The sequence below is a fragment of the Daphnia pulex genome, chromosome 4 (genome assembly GCF_021134715.1).
Source record: "Daphnia pulex isolate KAP4 chromosome 4, ASM2113471v1".
NCBI lineage: Eukaryota > Metazoa > Arthropoda > Branchiopoda > Diplostraca > Daphniidae > Daphnia > Daphnia pulex.
This window is the reverse complement of record NC_060020.1, coordinates 4,436,921-4,453,554: the sequence shown is the minus strand read 5'-3', so window position 1 is coordinate 4,453,554 and position 16,634 is coordinate 4,436,921. Positions and strand designations below refer to the sequence as shown.

The 16,634-nt window shown below is 38.7% G+C and overlaps 4 protein-coding genes and 3 long non-coding RNA genes across 13 annotated transcripts; 4 read left to right on the top strand and 3 right to left on the bottom strand.

The window, feature by feature from the left end:
- Positions 1–754: 754 nt before the first annotated feature.
- On the top strand, positions 755–2,303 carry LOC124193058 (GILT-like protein 1). Its single transcript, XM_046586715.1, has 5 exons — positions 755–1,091; positions 1,171–1,326; positions 1,392–1,565; positions 1,633–1,842; positions 1,925–2,303. The coding sequence occupies exons 1-5, from the start codon at positions 951–953 to the stop codon at positions 1,949–1,951; spliced, it is 708 nt and encodes a 235-aa protein (XP_046442671.1). The 5' UTR covers positions 755–950; the 3' UTR covers positions 1,952–2,303.
- A 2,019-nt stretch (positions 2,304–4,322) lies between these two features.
- On the top strand, positions 4,323–4,889 carry LOC124193057. Its single transcript, XM_046586714.1, has 2 exons — positions 4,323–4,609; positions 4,710–4,889. Exons 1-2 carry the CDS (start codon positions 4,381–4,383, stop codon positions 4,883–4,885), a joined length of 405 nt encoding a protein of 134 aa, XP_046442670.1. The 5' UTR covers positions 4,323–4,380; the 3' UTR covers positions 4,886–4,889.
- A 2,466-nt stretch (positions 4,890–7,355) lies between these two features.
- On the bottom strand, positions 7,356–9,147 carry LOC124193056. 2 transcript variants are annotated; one of them, XR_006873989.1, is made up of 7 exons: positions 9,066–9,147; positions 8,859–9,002; positions 8,642–8,780; positions 8,356–8,566; positions 7,928–8,235; positions 7,729–7,867; positions 7,356–7,507 (listed from the first exon to the last, which is right to left on the bottom strand). It is a non-coding gene; the product is annotated as an uncharacterized LOC124193056 (long non-coding RNA). The 2 variants fall into 2 exon arrangements; XR_006873990.1 differs by having other exon boundaries at positions 8,872–9,002.
- Positions 9,148–9,278: 131 nt separating this feature from the next.
- On the top strand, positions 9,279–10,253 carry LOC124193055. 3 transcript variants are annotated; one of them, XR_006873987.1, is made up of 4 exons: positions 9,279–9,369; positions 9,446–9,560; positions 9,623–9,773; positions 9,866–10,253. It is a non-coding gene; the product is annotated as an uncharacterized LOC124193055 (long non-coding RNA). The 3 variants fall into 3 exon arrangements; XR_006873986.1 differs by having other exon boundaries at positions 9,279–9,560; XR_006873988.1 differs by lacking the exon at positions 9,866–10,253 and having other exon boundaries at positions 9,279–9,560; positions 9,623–9,855.
- Positions 10,254–10,256: 3 nt separating this feature from the next.
- Positions 10,257–11,803, bottom strand: LOC124193054. Of its 2 annotated transcripts, none has more exons than XR_006873985.1 (3): positions 11,555–11,803; positions 10,888–11,455; positions 10,257–10,786 (listed from the first exon to the last, which is right to left on the bottom strand). It is a non-coding gene; the product is annotated as an uncharacterized LOC124193054 (long non-coding RNA). The 2 variants fall into 2 exon arrangements; XR_006873984.1 differs by having other exon boundaries at positions 10,888–11,439.
- A 1,482-nt stretch (positions 11,804–13,285) lies between these two features.
- LOC124193049 (zinc finger protein 622-like) lies at positions 13,286–14,798 on the top strand. 2 transcript variants are annotated; one of them, XM_046586707.1, is made up of 4 exons: positions 13,286–13,384; positions 13,500–13,654; positions 13,719–14,442; positions 14,517–14,798. In XM_046586707.1, exons 2-4 carry the CDS (start codon positions 13,519–13,521, stop codon positions 14,737–14,739), a joined length of 1,083 nt encoding a protein of 360 aa, XP_046442663.1. In that variant the 5' UTR covers positions 13,286–13,384; positions 13,500–13,518; the 3' UTR covers positions 14,740–14,798. The 2 variants fall into 2 exon arrangements, with proteins under 2 accessions (XP_046442663.1, XP_046442662.1); XM_046586706.1 differs by having other exon boundaries at positions 13,290–13,422.
- LOC124193053 (NPC intracellular cholesterol transporter 2 homolog a-like) lies at positions 14,784–16,169 on the bottom strand. 2 transcript variants are annotated; one of them, XM_046586712.1, is made up of 8 exons: positions 16,014–16,169; positions 15,847–15,886; positions 15,663–15,779; positions 15,486–15,596; positions 15,364–15,414; positions 15,269–15,302; positions 15,110–15,200; positions 14,784–14,970 (listed from the first exon to the last, which is right to left on the bottom strand). In XM_046586712.1, exons 1-8 carry the CDS (start codon positions 16,152–16,154, stop codon positions 14,887–14,889), a joined length of 669 nt encoding a protein of 222 aa, XP_046442668.1. In that variant the 5' UTR covers positions 16,155–16,169; the 3' UTR covers positions 14,784–14,886. The 2 variants fall into 2 exon arrangements, with proteins under 2 accessions (XP_046442668.1, XP_046442669.1); XM_046586713.1 differs by lacking the exon at positions 15,847–15,886 and having other exon boundaries at positions 15,928–16,080.
- Between the last annotated feature and the right edge of the window lie 465 nt (positions 16,170–16,634).

Below are 16,634 nucleotides of genomic sequence, written 5' to 3'. Positions count from 1 at the left end.
TACACCATAATTAAAAGTCAACACGACCAAATTGTTTTCTTGCTGCTTGCTCGGTAGTGTTCTTCGGCCACATCTTTGCGGGATTAGGATAACAGGAATTACTCAAATTTGTCGCGAGTTAAGTTTGAAAGTCGATTGGCCATCCTAGTCTAATAAAACGAATAGGTATGAAATTTGCAGGATTGTAGACTAAACAAACGTGAGGTTCAATTCAGGCCACAAAATTCAAAAAGTGTCAAGACGCGGATCCAAAGAAAGCAAAAGGAAACCAACTCACTGACAGAAGGAAAACTGACAAAACTCCCACCAATAGTTATGAATTATTTTTTTCACATTCTCTTACTGTGGGTCGAATGGTTCCATTTTTAAGCTTAACTTCCAGATTCATTTTGCGGGGTGATTTAAAAAAGAGGCAGAACTGAGACGATGCTTTTATTTGGCGTACTCCTGTTATCGTCGACAGTTCGATAGTTAATTGAGAGTGATAATGGAAATATTCTGAATTGGTTGAATGTACTGTTGTACTCATAGCCTAATGGTAAAAGCGCACTCTTGCCACAAGCTTCCTTTTGGGCCCATCCATTGATTTGTATACGTCCTGTATAACTTAAATAAGTTGTCTTCGTTCATTCATGAACCTAATTATGAAACGAACGAAACGAGCAAACGGACGAATATCATTTTTTTACTTCTACTCATAGATGGCGTTTCATTAGCTTCACAATTCTATTTGTAGATGTCACTTTTCTATGTCTGATCAGCTGTCAGAGACAAGTGTCAAAAAACGAAAAAAGCCCAAACCGCCCAAACCATGGCGACCATGGTCGTATGATACTGAATAAACTTGTTTTCATTGCAGCAGGAGCTTTGTCCAACTGTAATTAATTCGATTACGACAGATGACATACGTGTGCGTTTGCATACGGTGTTCAGCTTTCCGTTCACTGTAAATGCAGGATACCAGACCTAAAAACATGGCGCAACGCCGAGTGATTTACTTTATTATTCGTGGTATGTTATTTTGTCTTGCTATTTTTGGTCTTTGGAGAATGATTTCTGTGATTTCGGAGAACTCTTATCTGGTCAAAGAGGTGACTATTTATCATGCATTGTGTCTGATGTATATCTAATTAAAAAGATTTTTGTGTGTGATATCTAAATCATTTTCAGGAACATGAGTTAAAAGATGACCATGTTTTCATCGAAATATACTACGAGTCTATGTGTCCAGATAGCAAATATTTTATCAAGCATCAGCTTATCCCTACCATTGAAAAAATACCTGAAATTATTGATTTCAGGTTGATTCCTTATGGAAAAGCAAAGGTAATACAAGCTGTTATTTCTTAGATTAGTAATTTTTATTATTTCAGATTTAAATTGTATTTCAGACTATTGAGAATGCAACAGGAATTTTTTTCACTTGCCAACATCGTGAACTAGAATGCCAAGGCAACAAGATACATGCCTGTGGGATCAAATACATTACAAATCGATCAAAACAACTTAATTTTGCATCTTGCCTCATCAATAATATTAGGAACCCCCAATCTGTAGCAGAAAGTGTAATAAGTTAAATTCTTGGTTTTTTGTGCCCATAATTAAAATTTATTATTTTTATGTTTTCTACAGTGTGCACTTGAAGTCAATGCAAATTGGGATGAAATTCAGAAATGTTCAATCAGCATGGAGGGAAGTGAGTTATTGAAAGGTTATGGAGAGGAAACTCACAACTTGAGTCCAACTGTAACATTCATTCCCACAGTCGTCCTTGATAAAAATCAAGGACATCAAAAGGATATTTTGAAAGATCTCCTTAAAGAAGTTTGCTCCAAGTATTCAGTAAGTTGCAAGTAGCGTGTTATAAATTTTCTTCAAGTAAATTTTTTCTGTTCTTTGGCATTTTACTCTATATTAATTTTAGGGAGACAAACCACCTCCTTGTTTGTAAGCATGCAACATCGACTTGAGTCATTGCGTTCCCTTGCAGTTTCTAAAAATATTTCTAAGTAAATGGTTTTTTCTATCTTAACTGATCAAAATATCGGTATCTGCGGCAATTCTGGAATATCTAAAAACGCCATCGCACAATAACCACGATTGCTCGTATTTTCTTTTTATGCAAAGAGTTAATTTTTAAGGGCACTCGTAACATTTTTTTCAGCTGCGACCTGCGAGGGTTCGTAGTTGTAGTTAAGTAATCGATAATCCGAAATGTCATAAGAAAGTTGAAATTTCTGTTTTCTGTTATTCTTGTCGTATTATCATTTATACATTAATACACAAACAAGAAAAATTGTAAATTTGTATAGAAAAATACATTTTCTATTTCCAATGTTTTACTATTATTTATAAATTATTAAATACCTTGGAACGCCAAATGACCTCCCCAAAATGTAAAATTTGGTTACTCGAACTCGATAATTCTCTTTTATCTTCGGAAGTAAATCTAGAAGCTAAGCAGCGCCATCCAAGTGAGGTAGTAAAAATCCTGTTATTTTGTTTTCCATCGCCTAACTAGCCGAGATACCAGGGGTTTCTTATTAGAAAACAATCCAGCTCAATGTCTCACACTGCAGTGCACAAAAAAAAAATCAAGCAGATCAAAAAGTGAAATCTTTTTGCAACTTCATAAAAGAGCAGCATCGCTTCTACCAGCTACAATGTTAAGTTCCTGAATATTGAATATTGAATTGAATGCTCTTAGGATCTCGTCTTTTAGTTTCAATCCAAATCAAACTCAACTTCCCTCTCCACAATCTCCACTCAACTCCGGCCTCCAAGAGGGTCCTGAGGGTGGGGTGTATTGCTATAGACGATTAGTGTTGTCTCCCTTGTTGACTTACTAAAGGTTCTGGTGGAATCATCAAAGAGGAATACAGTGGCACCCCTGCATTAAAATTCTTTTACCAACGACGTCCTTTTCCAAATTAGGCATACATACGTCTGTTGCAGGACTTGTTGACATACTGTTGATATACATTACTGATTAACATATGTCAACCAGTGCAGGAGCAATCCACTTACGGTCAGTAAGAACTGGGCTCTGGCCATTATCAAACCTTTATCACCTCCATTATAGGCAATGACGTAAAGCACCAGGTAATAAGTAAAATTTTTATTTCTTTTCGATTCCATAGGTAATGAGTATTTTATTTTACTTTCAACAGATTTACAAACACATAAGTGATGACATTCGTCTTTACGGTCAAACGGAACTCAATTTTGAGTTCCACAGTATCACGAAGTGAAGCATCTAGCCTAATATCATTCAAGATTTCCATCACAGCCCAAAGAATAACTCGGCTGCTTGGATCTAAACATTGGCTAGACCTCTGTTTATGGCTAAATGTGTCCTTTTTCTGCACAAACGGCCTCATATCGTTGAGAGAATTCTCTCTGTAAGTGGGAACCCCCGTGTTTGTGTCCCGCTGAGAAGAAATGGTGACCAAAGCCGGCAACATGGGCATGTACGGTAAGAACGGTCAGGGATGTCGCCACAGGAGTGAAGAATGCGGAAGAATGAAGATAGCTTGGAACTTTAGTACTACAAAGCATTATCTAGAGAGGAACGAAAAAGCTGTTGCTAGACGGGTACGGCCACCTCATCTTTATCGACTTAAGGGCACACTTTTAGGGACTTTGGGATCTGGAGGTGAACATCTGGAGTAAAAATCAGATTGAAGTGTTGAGAAATTTTATCAGTCAGTCCATCCATCAATTTGGCAAAACTAAAATCCTGATGGATTTGATCGTTGACATGTATTACAATTTAATTTATGTATATATATTTGTTTGTGGTTGGAAGAGGAAAGCTGGCGGTCAGATTTGCCTTCCGATGTTTGAACGTAGGCTGAGCCTACTAGGCAAGCCCCTACCTTCTTCGTTCTCTTTTAGTTGAAGGTCACGGAGATCATTACGTAAAACGTGCCATGCAGTGGTGAACAGGTTGGGTGAGAACGGTATGTGTTACATAACCATTTGGTATTCATTTAAAAATTTGTTTTTGTAGACCTATCCCCAGCAACGTCAACCTGCGGAAAGAAAGGCCTTGTCCTTCGCGCTTGAAGGTCACGGAGATCATTAAGTAAAACGTTTCATGCAGTGATGTAGGGGCTGGGTGATTACGGGATGCGTTACATAACCATTTGGTATTCATTTTTATATTGGTTGTTGTAGACCCATCCCCAGCAACGACAACCTGCAGAAGGAAAGGCACGTAAAACTTGTCATGCAGAGGTTGGGTGAGAAAGGTATGTGTTACATAACCATTTAGTATTCATTTTGATATTGGCTGTTGTAGACCCATCCCCAGCAACGTCGACCTGCAAAAGGAAAGGACAGTCACAGTCAGTCGAAGGTCATGGAGAAAAACGTGTCATGCAATGGTGTAGAGGATGGGTGAGGACGGACGTTTTCACCTTTTGCAACATTATCAAACAGGTACAGCACCCGCAAGGCTTTAGAGGTGAGGGTGAGAAAAAAAATCGTATAAAAGGCGAGAGAAAAGGCGAAGGGAAATCAGTCGAGGGAGCATCTCCGACACGGCAACAACTACAGCGCACTCACCATCTGCCTTCTTCACCGTATTGCCAGTTCGCAACCATGGGTAAATATTTTTTTACATTGAGTTTTGTATTAATCTTACTGTTTTCTTGATGTATGCCTATATTATTTAATCTTTATGTTTATATGTATTAATTGTCTAGTTAATTATGGCGTCGTGCTGCTGTTGGGTGTTTTATCTTTGACGGATTGGTCGACCATTGGTGTACCGATGTCTCCCTGCTATGGAGAATACCAAACCGCAACGCCGCCGCCTTACTTCACGACAACAACATACGCAACAGTCGGTTACTGCACCTCCAAGTACTACACCACTTAGGCACCGGAGTTTTATGCCACAACTTAAGCTGCTCCGAGCCACTACACTGACGACGACGAGTATTACTCTGCCCCGAGTTACTACACCACCAAGGCGACGGAGTATGACTATGCATGCTGCCCCTACTACATCGAGGCTCCTAAGTATTACTGTGTTCTGAGCTACTTATTGCACTGATTTTCCTAAATATTACTCTGTTCCCAGCTGCTACACCGAGGCTCCCGCTGATTACTCCACCGAGGCTCCCGCTGATTACTCCACCGAGGCTCCCGCTGATTACTCCACCGAGGCTCCCGCTGATTACTCCACCGAGGCTCCCGCTGATTATTCCACCGAAGAGGCAAAGTACTACTCTGCCCCGATCTACACAACCACAACTGAGGCGGCCAAGTATTACGCTGTCCCGACGTACTACACAGAAGCTGCTCTTTCGTGCTACGTTGAACCGAAATACTACACTGATGCTCCAGTTCGCTACACTACGGCCTACGCTACACCGCAGCCCCCAAGTACTACACAGAAGAAGCCGCCTATTACGCAACAACGTATGCTGCCTAGTTTACTACGCCGAGGCTTCCAAGTACTACATCACTAAGGCACCGGAATTGTCTATGTATGCTGCCCCTGCCTACTACACCGAAGCCCCGCATTACTACAACACTGAATCGCTCAATTACTACACTACAACCTACGCTGCCCCGAGTTACTGCTCCTACGTCCCGAAGTATTACTGTGCGTAAAAGGAGTCGTCTAAAAAAAAAGAAGTCATCCCCGAACTGCAGTGCCCTATCTGTCACCAACTGCATTCCTCATCGTGTAACCGATTCGCTATTATGGGTAAATATTCTTAATTTTTCGAGTTTTGTATCAATTCTATTTTTTTCTACTCGTTAATATGCCTGTTAAATTTAAACATTAATATTAAATATTATTTCATACTTAGTCAACTATGGCGTCGTGCTCCTGTTGGGTGTTGTATCGTTGATGGCTGGATCGACCGCTGGTGTAGCGATGTCTTCTTGGTATGGCGGATATCAAACCATAACGCCGCCGCCTTCCTACATAACTTACGCAACGACGAGTTCCTGCACCGAGGTCTTCAAGTACTACACCACTAAACCACCGGAGTTTGATACCACAACTTACGCTGCCCCGAGCCATTACACGGACACCCTGAAGTATTACTCTGCCCCGAGTTACTACACCACCAAGGCCACGGAGTACTACATGACAACGCATGCCGCCCCATCCGACAACACCGAGGCTCCCAGGTATTACTCTGTTCTCAGCTACTTACTGCACCGACGCTCCTAACTACTTCTCTGTTCCCAGCTCCTACACCGATGCTCCTGCTGATAACTCCACCAAAACAATCGAATACTACACCGAAGCGGCGAAGTACTACTCTGCCCCGAGCTACTCATCAAGAACTGAGGCGGCCAAGTATTACGCAGTCACGACTTGCCACACGAAAGCTGCTCTTTCGTGCTACGTTGAACTGAAATACTACACTGATGCTCCAGTCTACTACACCACGACCTACGCTACACCTAGCTACAACTCCGCAGCCGCCAAGTACTACACCGAAGAAGGCTCCTGTTACACAACCACGTACGCTGCCTGGTATACTACATTGAGGAATTTAAGTATTATCCTGCTCCAAACTACTACCATCTGAAGTTCATATGTATTACACCAGCAATTCTCCTGACTGTCACCAATGTTGCTCCGACCTATACATCGAAGTTCTGAAGTATATCATTGAATGTGTTGAATATTGCTGAAATACAAAATTGATCGATAAATCACGTCTATGTCTATTTTCTCCTGAAGTACCTTTCCTCCTGCTGAAAATTTCGTGATGTGAGAAAATATTTCTGAGTGCCATGTAAACTTCCAAATAATTGGTCTTGCTAAATACAACAATAAAAATTCAAACTTGAACTACATTAGACTCTTCCCTTTTAAATTTTTCTATTATTAAAATTCAAAGTCCAAAAATTTTTCTTAAAATCCAAAGTTCACCTGCCATTATTTCTGCTAAGTCCAGACTTTTGTTTTTGAAAAAAAAATTAAAAAAATTCCCCTTACACGTTATTATTAAAATATTGTCGCGAAAATTTCATTTGAAAATTTTATTATATACAAATTTTATTTATAACAAAAATTTATACAAAATTTATAATTTTACACATATTTTTCCTGTGGCCCCCAGGAGGGGGGGCCTGTTGCTTTCTCTACCGCGATAATAACATGATGCAAGTTATATGCAAGTTATTATTTGTTTGGCGCAGAAAGCTTGTTTAATCTAGCAGTTCTCGACTGTGTCAAACCAGATATTGATCAGGTTGCCTCAGTCGTATACTGCATGATTGAATGAAAACTCAAAAGACAACAGATCACACTTATAACTCAGCAACACAAAATATGGACACGGATGAAAACACAAAAATTTTCAAGTCATGAACCCAGATGGAACAGCTCAGCTACAACAGCACAGCAACTTCTGGATTACACTGCAACTGCATGCTGCATACAATGGTTCAATCTGTCTTTGTCACACCTTTCACCTTTGGCTGCAACAAGGTAACCGACAGCGTTTAAGAAGTGTGGTTGTTATACCTATTGAAGAAAAGAAAATTATTTTCGAGAAACAACTGTGTACACATGCATACTCATTATAACAAAAGAATACAAAGAGTAACAGAAAACTACGCAGTCCAACAGAATAACTTTGATATCTGATTCAAAATTTCTATAGTAGCGGAGAAAATTGGTCTACTCTCTAGTCATGTTAACTAAATCTGTAGTACTTTTGCAAGACATTTGATCAAAATAATTACTTTTTACTGTTGCATGGGATGAGACGTACGCCTAAGAACAGGCAGCGAGACACACGAGGCACGCCATTTCGGCAATGTACAGGCAATTCCAAGTCTCAGTTGAATGATTTGGCAAATTGGTTCCTTCGTGCTAAATCACCTGTAAATTTTCGCATCAACATTTTAAATTCAATAACAATAGGAAATTAACAATAAATACCTTTTAATTTTCATCGTGAGAAACGTCATGACCAGCAACCATTTCTGCTGGGCGTCTTGGAACAAAATGGCCGAAATGCGTCCCTGAAGACACTCGCGCTATCTGGTGGACATTCCCACCAACTTTTGACAGCCACCTATTGACAGCCATTAGATTCCTGTTCCAAATGACTGAACGCAACGGCTGGATTGCTTGCTTCGAGACAAAACGCAGTAGCTCAACTTGAATTCGACATGCCTTTCGGCTTCACTAGCTGGCACGAAATGAAATTAATGAGCATGAACACCAGATTACTCCAGCAGCTTTCCCTATGACACAAATACACAAAGTTTTTAGTTAGCTTTTCAGACTTTTAACTCTTTCAAGGCTCCAGATCCCAAAGTCCCTTAATGTTTGTCCTTAAGTCGAGAAAGATAAGATGGCCTTACCCGTTTAGCAGCAGCTTTTTCGTTCCTCTCGTGGTAATGCTTTATCGTAATTTAAGTTCCAAGCTATCTTCACTCCTCTGTCACGGGCGACATCCCTTCATGTTTAGCTTTATCATTTGGGTGACGAATTCATTAAGGCATTTGACTTTCATCAAGCAGATCTTGTAAATGTACAAGCACAAGGGACTTCACACTCTTCATGTCACTGAAACTGGAACTCAAAGTAGCAATGGGATAAAGAAAATTATCTACATTAATTAAACAAATCTATCTATGAAACCCCTACCTATCTCTCAGCTGGGCTGCCTTCTAAATGGATGTAGAAGCGGTTGTAATAACAAACAGGCAGTCACAGGCTGGTCACAGGTTACACTATCAAAATCACAAGATTTGGAAAAGGTCCTATGATCCATGAACAAGAATACCTATGTTATATGAAAATATGAATTATAGCGGTCTTAATGCTTAATTTTTCTGGTGTGGTAGTAGTAATGGGAAAATACCTCATCTCAGCACATTTGTTCAATTCCACTGTATGTGGGCGTCAAATATGAGTTTCAGGCATTTCAGTTTTGACAGCATAAGGATCTAATGGATGAAAAGTGACTGAGCAAGTCAACTTGTTGGAATGACAACTGACAGATTTTCTAGAATTTAAAGAAATTGATGTAATATATAAAAATAATGAAACTAGGCCAAGATAAACCTACACAAACCAAGTTCAATTCGGTATTTGGAATCACAGAAAAATAAGTATAAAATAGCAACAATTTGTTTCGCCATGTTTCGTGATGCAGATTGCAGACTGACTTTATGACAAAATCAATTGAAGTCAGTGGCATCTAGCGGTCAGTAAAGAACCAGTACAAAAAAAAACAACTGAAGCTCTCGGAATTTGACAGCTTCGTCTGCCGCCGATCTGCCTCTTTTTTACAAATGTCACATGTCTCGTGTATACGAGACACATCATAAGTTACTTAAAAAAATCTAAACAAATTCTGATTAGGATTTTGAGTTAAATTTAACTCTTTTTAAATAACACAAAATTTTGCTAATGATTCTTATTGCATTCTTGGTTTAATGTTTTCAGAAAATTTCATCTGATGTTTTCGTGTGACCTACGTGCTTGGGACAACAGAGATCAAATGGTCCAATCCAATAATGCAAGCTATGTCTTTGAAAGCAAAATTGTTTCTATTTGCAAGGTACTTATTTTGTCCAGGATTTAAATTTATTACTGTGGCATTCAATATGTATCACATTTCAGGTTAACATTTGGCATTCAAGTCGTAGTACATCTAAATATTGCTGCCTTCCCTAGATCCAATTCTTTGCTGTTATTTATTTTGAGGACAACTGCAAGACAATGCTACCACTAAAGTGGCTGTGGTGACCACAACTTGAGTTCTAATTTAGGGGTAAGATTGATTGATTTGAGGTTTTACTTGCTGTCGCTACAACATGGTTTAAAAATAAAATTTTTCTTTACTTTCTTGTTAATTCCTCGTAGCTGTTATATTGTTTGGAAACCAATGAGAGATTGCTCGAATTGAAGACTGATAATTTGTGTAGATGTATAGCTATTGTGTGGGCTCTGTTTCCCTAACTACATCAACATCAACCACCCAACTACTGATCATCGCCCGCCAGTGATCACTGTCGCTGTGATAATAAGGAGGATGAGGAGGGCTTTGATCGAACGGTGACTTGGAAGGGGCATGGTCGGAGGACAACTTTTGTAAGTTATTAGTCACTAGGAATTTTACTACGACTTATCTTTCCCTACCAAAACTGGTCCCGCACTCTTCTCTCTCTCTAGTCGTAATCAATCAATGCAATTTTTCCCCCTGACTAAATTAACTGCATGTGCGAGCATTAGCAATCACAATAAAAGCTTTAGGCAGTTGGGTAGCAGATTTATTTATTTTACATTGCATAAAGAAAAATGTTTTGAACCGGACACTCTGTTTGTGTTTAACTAATCAGTTTGTGTATGTTTCTAAAACATACGAAAAGTAGTACGAAGGAGCAGCCGTAGTACTCCGGTGCCTTGGTGGTGTAAGCTGGGGCATCGAAGATTGCATTGTAAGACTCTGGAAATTTGGTGGTGTATTAAACCAAAAGCATCAGTATAGTAAGCTGGGGTAGCGTAGTGTAATACTCTGGAGATTTGTTGGTGTAGTATTTGGAAGCCTCAGTGAATTACTCAGCCGCTTTGGTGATGTTACTCGGGACAGATTAATACTTCGGAGCTTCGGTGTAGTAAGCAGGTCCTTCGTATGTTGACGTTTGTGTAGTAAGGCTGCGACGTGGTGTAGTATTTTTTCGCTGCTGTTAGGTATCCACCATACCCAGGAGACATCGGTACACTCGTGATCGTCCCAGCCATCAAAGATACAACACCCAACAGTAGCATGACGCTATAGCTAACCTAACGATTAATAAATTTAAACATTAATATTTAATAATAACTGTAATAAATAGAAAAAAAAGGATTGATACAAAACTCGATGTAAAAACCAAAACATTTACCCATAATTGCAAACTGATGATAAGATGAACAATCCAATTGTTGACAAATCGTGCGCTGCAGTTGTTGCGGTGTCGGAAAGACTCTTTCGATTGATTTTTGCCAACTTTTCTCTCTCCTTTTATACGACTTCTCTTTTGAGACGACTCATTTTACGCAGAATAATACTTCGGGGCGTCGGTGTAGTAGCTCGGGGCAGCGAAGGTTATAGTGTAGTACTTGGGCGCTTGGGTGTTGTAGAAATTAGGGGCCTCGGTGTAGTAGGCAGGGGCAGCTTACGTAGTCGTGTAGTATTCCGATGCCTTAGTGGTGTAGTACTACGGCTCTTTGATGATGTAGCTCGGGGCAGAGTTATACTTCTGGTCTTCTGTGTAATAGCTCGGGGAATCGTAAGTTTTGTTGTAATACTCAGTCTTGGTGGAGTAACCGGTTGTTGCCGTAAGGCGGCGACGTTGTGGTTTGATATCCGCCATACCCAGGAGACATCGGTACACCAGTGGTCGACCAACCCGTCAAAGATAAAACACCCAACAGCAGCACGACGCCATAATTAACTAGACAATAAATAAACTTAAACATTAATATTCAATTAATAACTGACATTAAGAAATAATCATAAGTAGCATCAATACAAAACACCATGTAAAAAACAGAATACATGTTACATACCCATGATTGCGAACTGATGATACGATGAAGAGGGCAGTTGTTGACAGATATTGCGCTACAGTTGTTGCCGTGTCGGAGATCCTCACTCGACTGATGTCGTCTCTGGCCTTTTCTCTCTCCTTTATATACGATTTTTTTTTCATACTTCACCTCCTAATAAGCCTTGCGGCTTAAGTACCTGCTTGATAATGATGCAAAACGCCCGTTCGCGCCCAACCTCTACACCACTGCATGACAAGTTTTACTTAATGATCTCCGTGACCTTCGAGCGCGAAGGACATGTAAACTGGCCTTTCCTTCTGCAGGTTGACGTTGTTGGGGATGGGTCTACAAAAACAAATTTAAAAATGAATACCAAATGGTTATGTAACACGTTTCGTTCTCACCAAACCTCTCCCCCACTGCATGACACGTTTACCGTAATGATCTCCGTGACCTTCGAAAGTGAAGGACATGCAAACTGGGCTTTCCTTCTGCAGGTTGACGTTGCTGGAGATGGCCAGATGGGTCTAAAACTACGAATATCAAAATGAATACCAAATGGTTATGGCTTAAAACTTACTTTATACCAATTGCCATTTTAATTATTTGACTTGTTTCTTCGGTGAATGAATAAATCTTTCATTTCGAACCATTTGAAGGACAGTTGGCTTTTTAAAAAATAATCAAAGTTTTCAAACTCAATCCATGATCATTTCATGATGTGCACACAGTTGATGTTGATCCTTGTTTGAAAACCTCTTTTCTTTATCAATTGCATATACAGTCCATACAACACAATAAATATTATAGAAAGTTTGGCATGTAAGTTATAAATGGACAAGAAAACTATCGTTGTTTTTTGTTCTGGCTTCAACACAAGCACTAGCACTCCAACTAAATACTAAAAAAAGGTTTTCACTCAGGAACCTGGATGGAATAAAAAGAATTCCTTGCCAACCCATTTTTTAAAGACACTTTATTCAATTATTATTGAAATTTACCTTCACAATTATTAATAATTTAGGGGGAAATGTGCATGTGAAGAAGAAACAGTAAAAGAAATTACTAGGAAAAAGAGAAAAGCTAAAAAAAAAATTGTGTCATAATCTGCACATTGAAAACTGAATTCCACAAATGGGGGAATTTAATAACTGAACATAAACATTGCACAAGTTGGAACTTGCTTTTTGTTGACAGACTTAAGGAACGTACAAGAGCTCTCATCAGCAATAACTTGAAAATTTAAGAGAGAGATTTAAGAGTTATCAAGATTTTCCTATAACTTCTTAAAAAACTCAAACAAAAAGAAATTCAATCATGTCTGATGTCTTATTGAAACTCAACAAGACCAGAGTATAAAGGAATCAACTTCTTAGTTATCAATTAACTACATCAATAGCTTTCTAGTAATAAAATTTGATCAACATGAAGTGAAGAGATGACTGACAAAATGGACCAGGCATCAGGTGATTTGACCCAGTGGAAAGGATTTGCTAGATTACTTGTAAATTTCAAACACAAATCGAAACAACAGAATTACCTTTAATTTTAATTATGTATAATCTCAAATGCACCATAATCTGAGTAGCAAGTCTAGCAACTTATCTCTAAAGTCAAAACTCAAAAGCAAATGGAGGAATGTCATCAATCACGAATAACTCCCGCCACCAGTTGAACAATTTCACATTGTCAATCACATTGGAAAGTGACATCTACAAACAGAATTGTGAAGCTGATGAAACGCCATCTATGAGTAACAATCAATAATATATTCTTGAACAGCATGGCCGTTGCATTGTTGCAGTGTTGAATTGTCTTCAAGCAGTTACGTTTTGTTTTTAATCAACGGTAAATCGACGGGATTGTTTGATTTTCATTTTGTGTTCGTATGTATTCTGAACTACATTAACTTTTTCATAATAGTTGTTTTTAACATTTCTATGTGAACTACCTGATATCTTAGATTATTTGGTGCCAGAAAAATGATGACATTTACTTGCATATCGTGTCACGTTGCGTTTAAAGAGCCAAACATCCAACGTGAGCACTATAAAACAGATTGGCATCGCTACAACCTCAAAAGAAAAGTTGTGGACTTGCCGCCTGTTACTGCAGAGGGTATAAAACAAATGTTTTCAATATGATATCAAATTTAAATTTATGCATGTAATATCGTTTTCAGTATTCCAGCAACGTGTGTTGGAACAGAGGACGCAGGCAAACCAGCAAGAAGCCACAAAGAGCCTGACACCCTACTGTACCTACTGCAAGAAAAAGTTTGGTTCTGAAAAGTCATATGAAAATCATTTGCCATCAAAGAAGCATCAAGATAATGTCCTTAATGGTCCTAAACTTGCTATCAAGAAGACAGAAAATGCTGGCCCTGCTGAAAGTGAAGTAGCTGTGAACGAGGAAGAAATAGAAGTTGAAGAAGAAGACGATTCAGATGAATGGGAAGATGATGATGAAGCAATTCCAGTAACATCTTGCTTATTCTGCAATCACAAGAGTGATTCATTGGAGAGCAGTCTGAAGCATATGTCATCACAGCATTCATTCTTCATACCAGATTTTGAATATGTTATTGATATAGAAGGAATGGTAACTTACTTGGGAGAACGAGTTGGCCAGGGACATATTTGTACGTGGTGTGGGCATCTTGGACGGCAGTTCCCTTCAACAGAGGCAGTACAGAAGCATATGCTTGACAAGGGACATTGCAAATTGTTTCATGAAGGTGAAGTTCTGCTGGAATATTCAGATTTTTATGATTACTCCACTAGCTACCCAGATGGTGGGGATGCAAATGAAGAAGTGGAGCCAAATGTCATAAACGATCTAGGATTCGAACTAGTTTTGCCTTCTGGCTCAACGATTGGGCATCGATCCCTTAACCGCTATTACCGGTAAAAAAAATGTTAATATTTATTATTTTTTTCAATTGCCATTTTACTTATTCGGTTCTTTGCAAAACTCCTAGTCAAAAATTGAATCCAAACCCAAGACCAGTACCCACGCGCGCAGCGATTCAGCACGGAAATTATTTCAAGGCTCTAGGCTGGACGACATCAACTAAAGAGATAGTGGAAAAGAAAGTGAGAGACATCACATTTATGCGGAAAATGTTTTTGAAAAATCAGCTTGGTGTTAGTGTGAAGGCTAACAAACTGCAAAAACATTTTAGAAGACAAGTTGATATGTAGATTATTAAAAGTACTTGCTGATTCATTCACTGGTGAAGAATATATACGTTTCGCCGACATTTTATATTTCACTGTTTTTTTTATTGGATTACAAACACTTTTAGAACACAAATTAACAGAATAAAGTAAGGTATGTTTTGAGTCCGCTTACAAGATTGCGGCAGGGATCTCAATACAGAATAAATCTTTCCCATGAACTTCTTGAAGCTCCCATTTGACTAGTACTTTGATCTAAACATAGAAGAATAAATCATTAAGAAACAAAAAAGGTAAAATTTGATCTAAATGACATTTCAATGAAGTGCAAGCATTTTGAAGACCAAAATGATTATGCGAAACTTTTTGGTAAAATAGTAAGCCTTTTTTTTACCTTAGGGTAAGCAGGACTGATTGGAATGGATGCTGTGTAAGTATAGTTTTGTCCATTACTTAAGGGGCAGACCAAACCAGAATTTTGACAACTAGAAACAGAAAGATGATAAAATTAAGGAAAACCACTGTTTACATCTAAAATTGTGCTTTCACTTACGCATCACTCTGTGGTAGAGGGAAAGGCATAGGAACTAAAAGTAATGTATTATTATTAATTACTTGAATAGAATTAAAGGTTTATTTTCATATTACTTCCTGCAATAATACCATGGACGCTAGCCTTGGTTGTATCAGTATCTTCCACTAGATAATGAACAGAGTGAATGTGTTTTACTTCAGACTTATTAAATACAAATTGGGCTTGAAATACTTACACGAAGTGAACACAACTGTAAAGTTGGCACTGGAACCAGATTTAAGTATACATGTGTTGCTCGTTTCACAACCAGAAACTGCCACTGACCGAACTTTCCCATAAACCGATCCTGTTGTGACCAAAATCAGATGGTTATTGGCAAGCTTAATATAGAAAATAAACAAATGAACCTTACCACAATCTTTGAAAATCAAGGCATGAGTTGCCAACACAACAGAGGCAAGAACGAGAACGGCGAGTGATTTCACAGCAGTCATTTTGGGAGAACAAGTGGTCGACAGAGAGTGAAAGCCTGTGAGAAAGTGATCATCTTTACACAAAACGCAATATATAGTAGCCAGGAAGCGGACGTGGTGTACCACTTTGCCCAACGTTAAGAATTGAACAATTTGGCTCAACCTGCAATCGGAGATTACGACTACTTCAGCAAAAATACTTACAAATTCAACAAAACAATTAAAACTTCGTTAACGAAATGAGACGCGTCTACGTTGACAGATAACCAACGATTAATTTACGATGTTACATTTTTCTGTCTGCAGCAACAATGATCAATGCCAAGTTTGTACAACTGCTCCACTTTTTCGACTGTTGGACGCCATGGCCAATGGGCGGGCGTGGTACAGTACGAGGAGATTAAGTACAATATTTCAAAAACTTCCGCCATTGATAAAGAATCGAAAACTATGACCAATTGTAATCAAATAAGATAAGATTTGTTGTTTAGCAAGGGTGTTTTCAAAAGGAAGTACATTCATTATCTTTATGTGTTCACCATTTTTTAAGTTTATCTTGAGCCCACGGATTGAGTGCTTGGTAATCGAAAAGGAACAAGTGATTATAATGGGCAACATTATTTAATTGACACCAGCCTTCAAACTGTTTAAACATAAAAGAACTTTGAAGATTAAGGATGTATTTACTCATAATTTAAGGGGGTTGGATACTAACTAGAAGTGATCTGGTATGTTAAGCATCCTTCAAAGACTTTTTGTCTAAAACTGAAAGAAATGGGTTAATTCGATTAACTACTGTGCAAAAACAGTTTAGAAAAAAACTATGATAAATAACGACGCATGGATCCCGTTCGGGTTCATTCATTCTGCAGCTCAAATTGAAGCGACTTTCAGACCTGAACCAAACGACT

Excerpts from the sequence above, each read along its gene's own strand:
- LOC124193058 (XM_046586715.1), top strand. The coding sequence starts at position 951 with ATGCAGGATACCAGACCTAAAAACATGGCGCAACGCCGAGTGATTTAC. Across the intron at positions 1,092-1,170 it reads ACTCTTATCTGGTCAAAGAG|GAACATGAGTTAAAAGATGA; the intron begins GTGACTATTTAT and ends AATCATTTTCAG. Across the intron at positions 1,843-1,924 it reads AAGTTTGCTCCAAGTATTCA|GGAGACAAACCACCTCCTTG; the intron begins GTAAGTTGCAAG and ends TATTAATTTTAG.
- LOC124193057 (XM_046586714.1), top strand. The coding sequence starts at position 4,381 with ATGCAATGGTGTAGAGGATGGGTGAGGACGGACGTTTTCACCTTTTGC. Across the intron at positions 4,610-4,709 it reads TTGCCAGTTCGCAACCATGG|TTAATTATGGCGTCGTGCTG; the intron begins GTAAATATTTTT and ends TTAATTGTCTAG.
- LOC124193049 (XM_046586707.1), top strand. The coding sequence starts at position 13,519 with ATGATGACATTTACTTGCATATCGTGTCACGTTGCGTTTAAAGAGCCA. Across the intron at positions 13,655-13,718 it reads GCCGCCTGTTACTGCAGAGG|TATTCCAGCAACGTGTGTTG; the intron begins GTATAAAACAAA and ends TATCGTTTTCAG. Across the intron at positions 14,443-14,516 it reads TCCCTTAACCGCTATTACCG|TCAAAAATTGAATCCAAACC; the intron begins GTAAAAAAAATG and ends CAAAACTCCTAG.
- LOC124193053 (XM_046586712.1), bottom strand. The coding sequence starts at position 16,154 with ATGGCGGAAGTTTTTGAAATATTGTACTTAATCTCCTCGTACTGTACC. Across the intron at positions 15,780-15,846 it reads TCTTAACGTTGGGCAAAGTG|GCTTTCACTCTCTGTCGACC; the intron begins GTACACCACGTC and ends ACTTTCTCACAG. Across the intron at positions 14,971-15,109 it reads TCAGTCCTGCTTACCCTAAG|ATCAAAGTACTAGTCAAATG; the intron begins GTAAAAAAAAGG and ends TTCTATGTTTAG.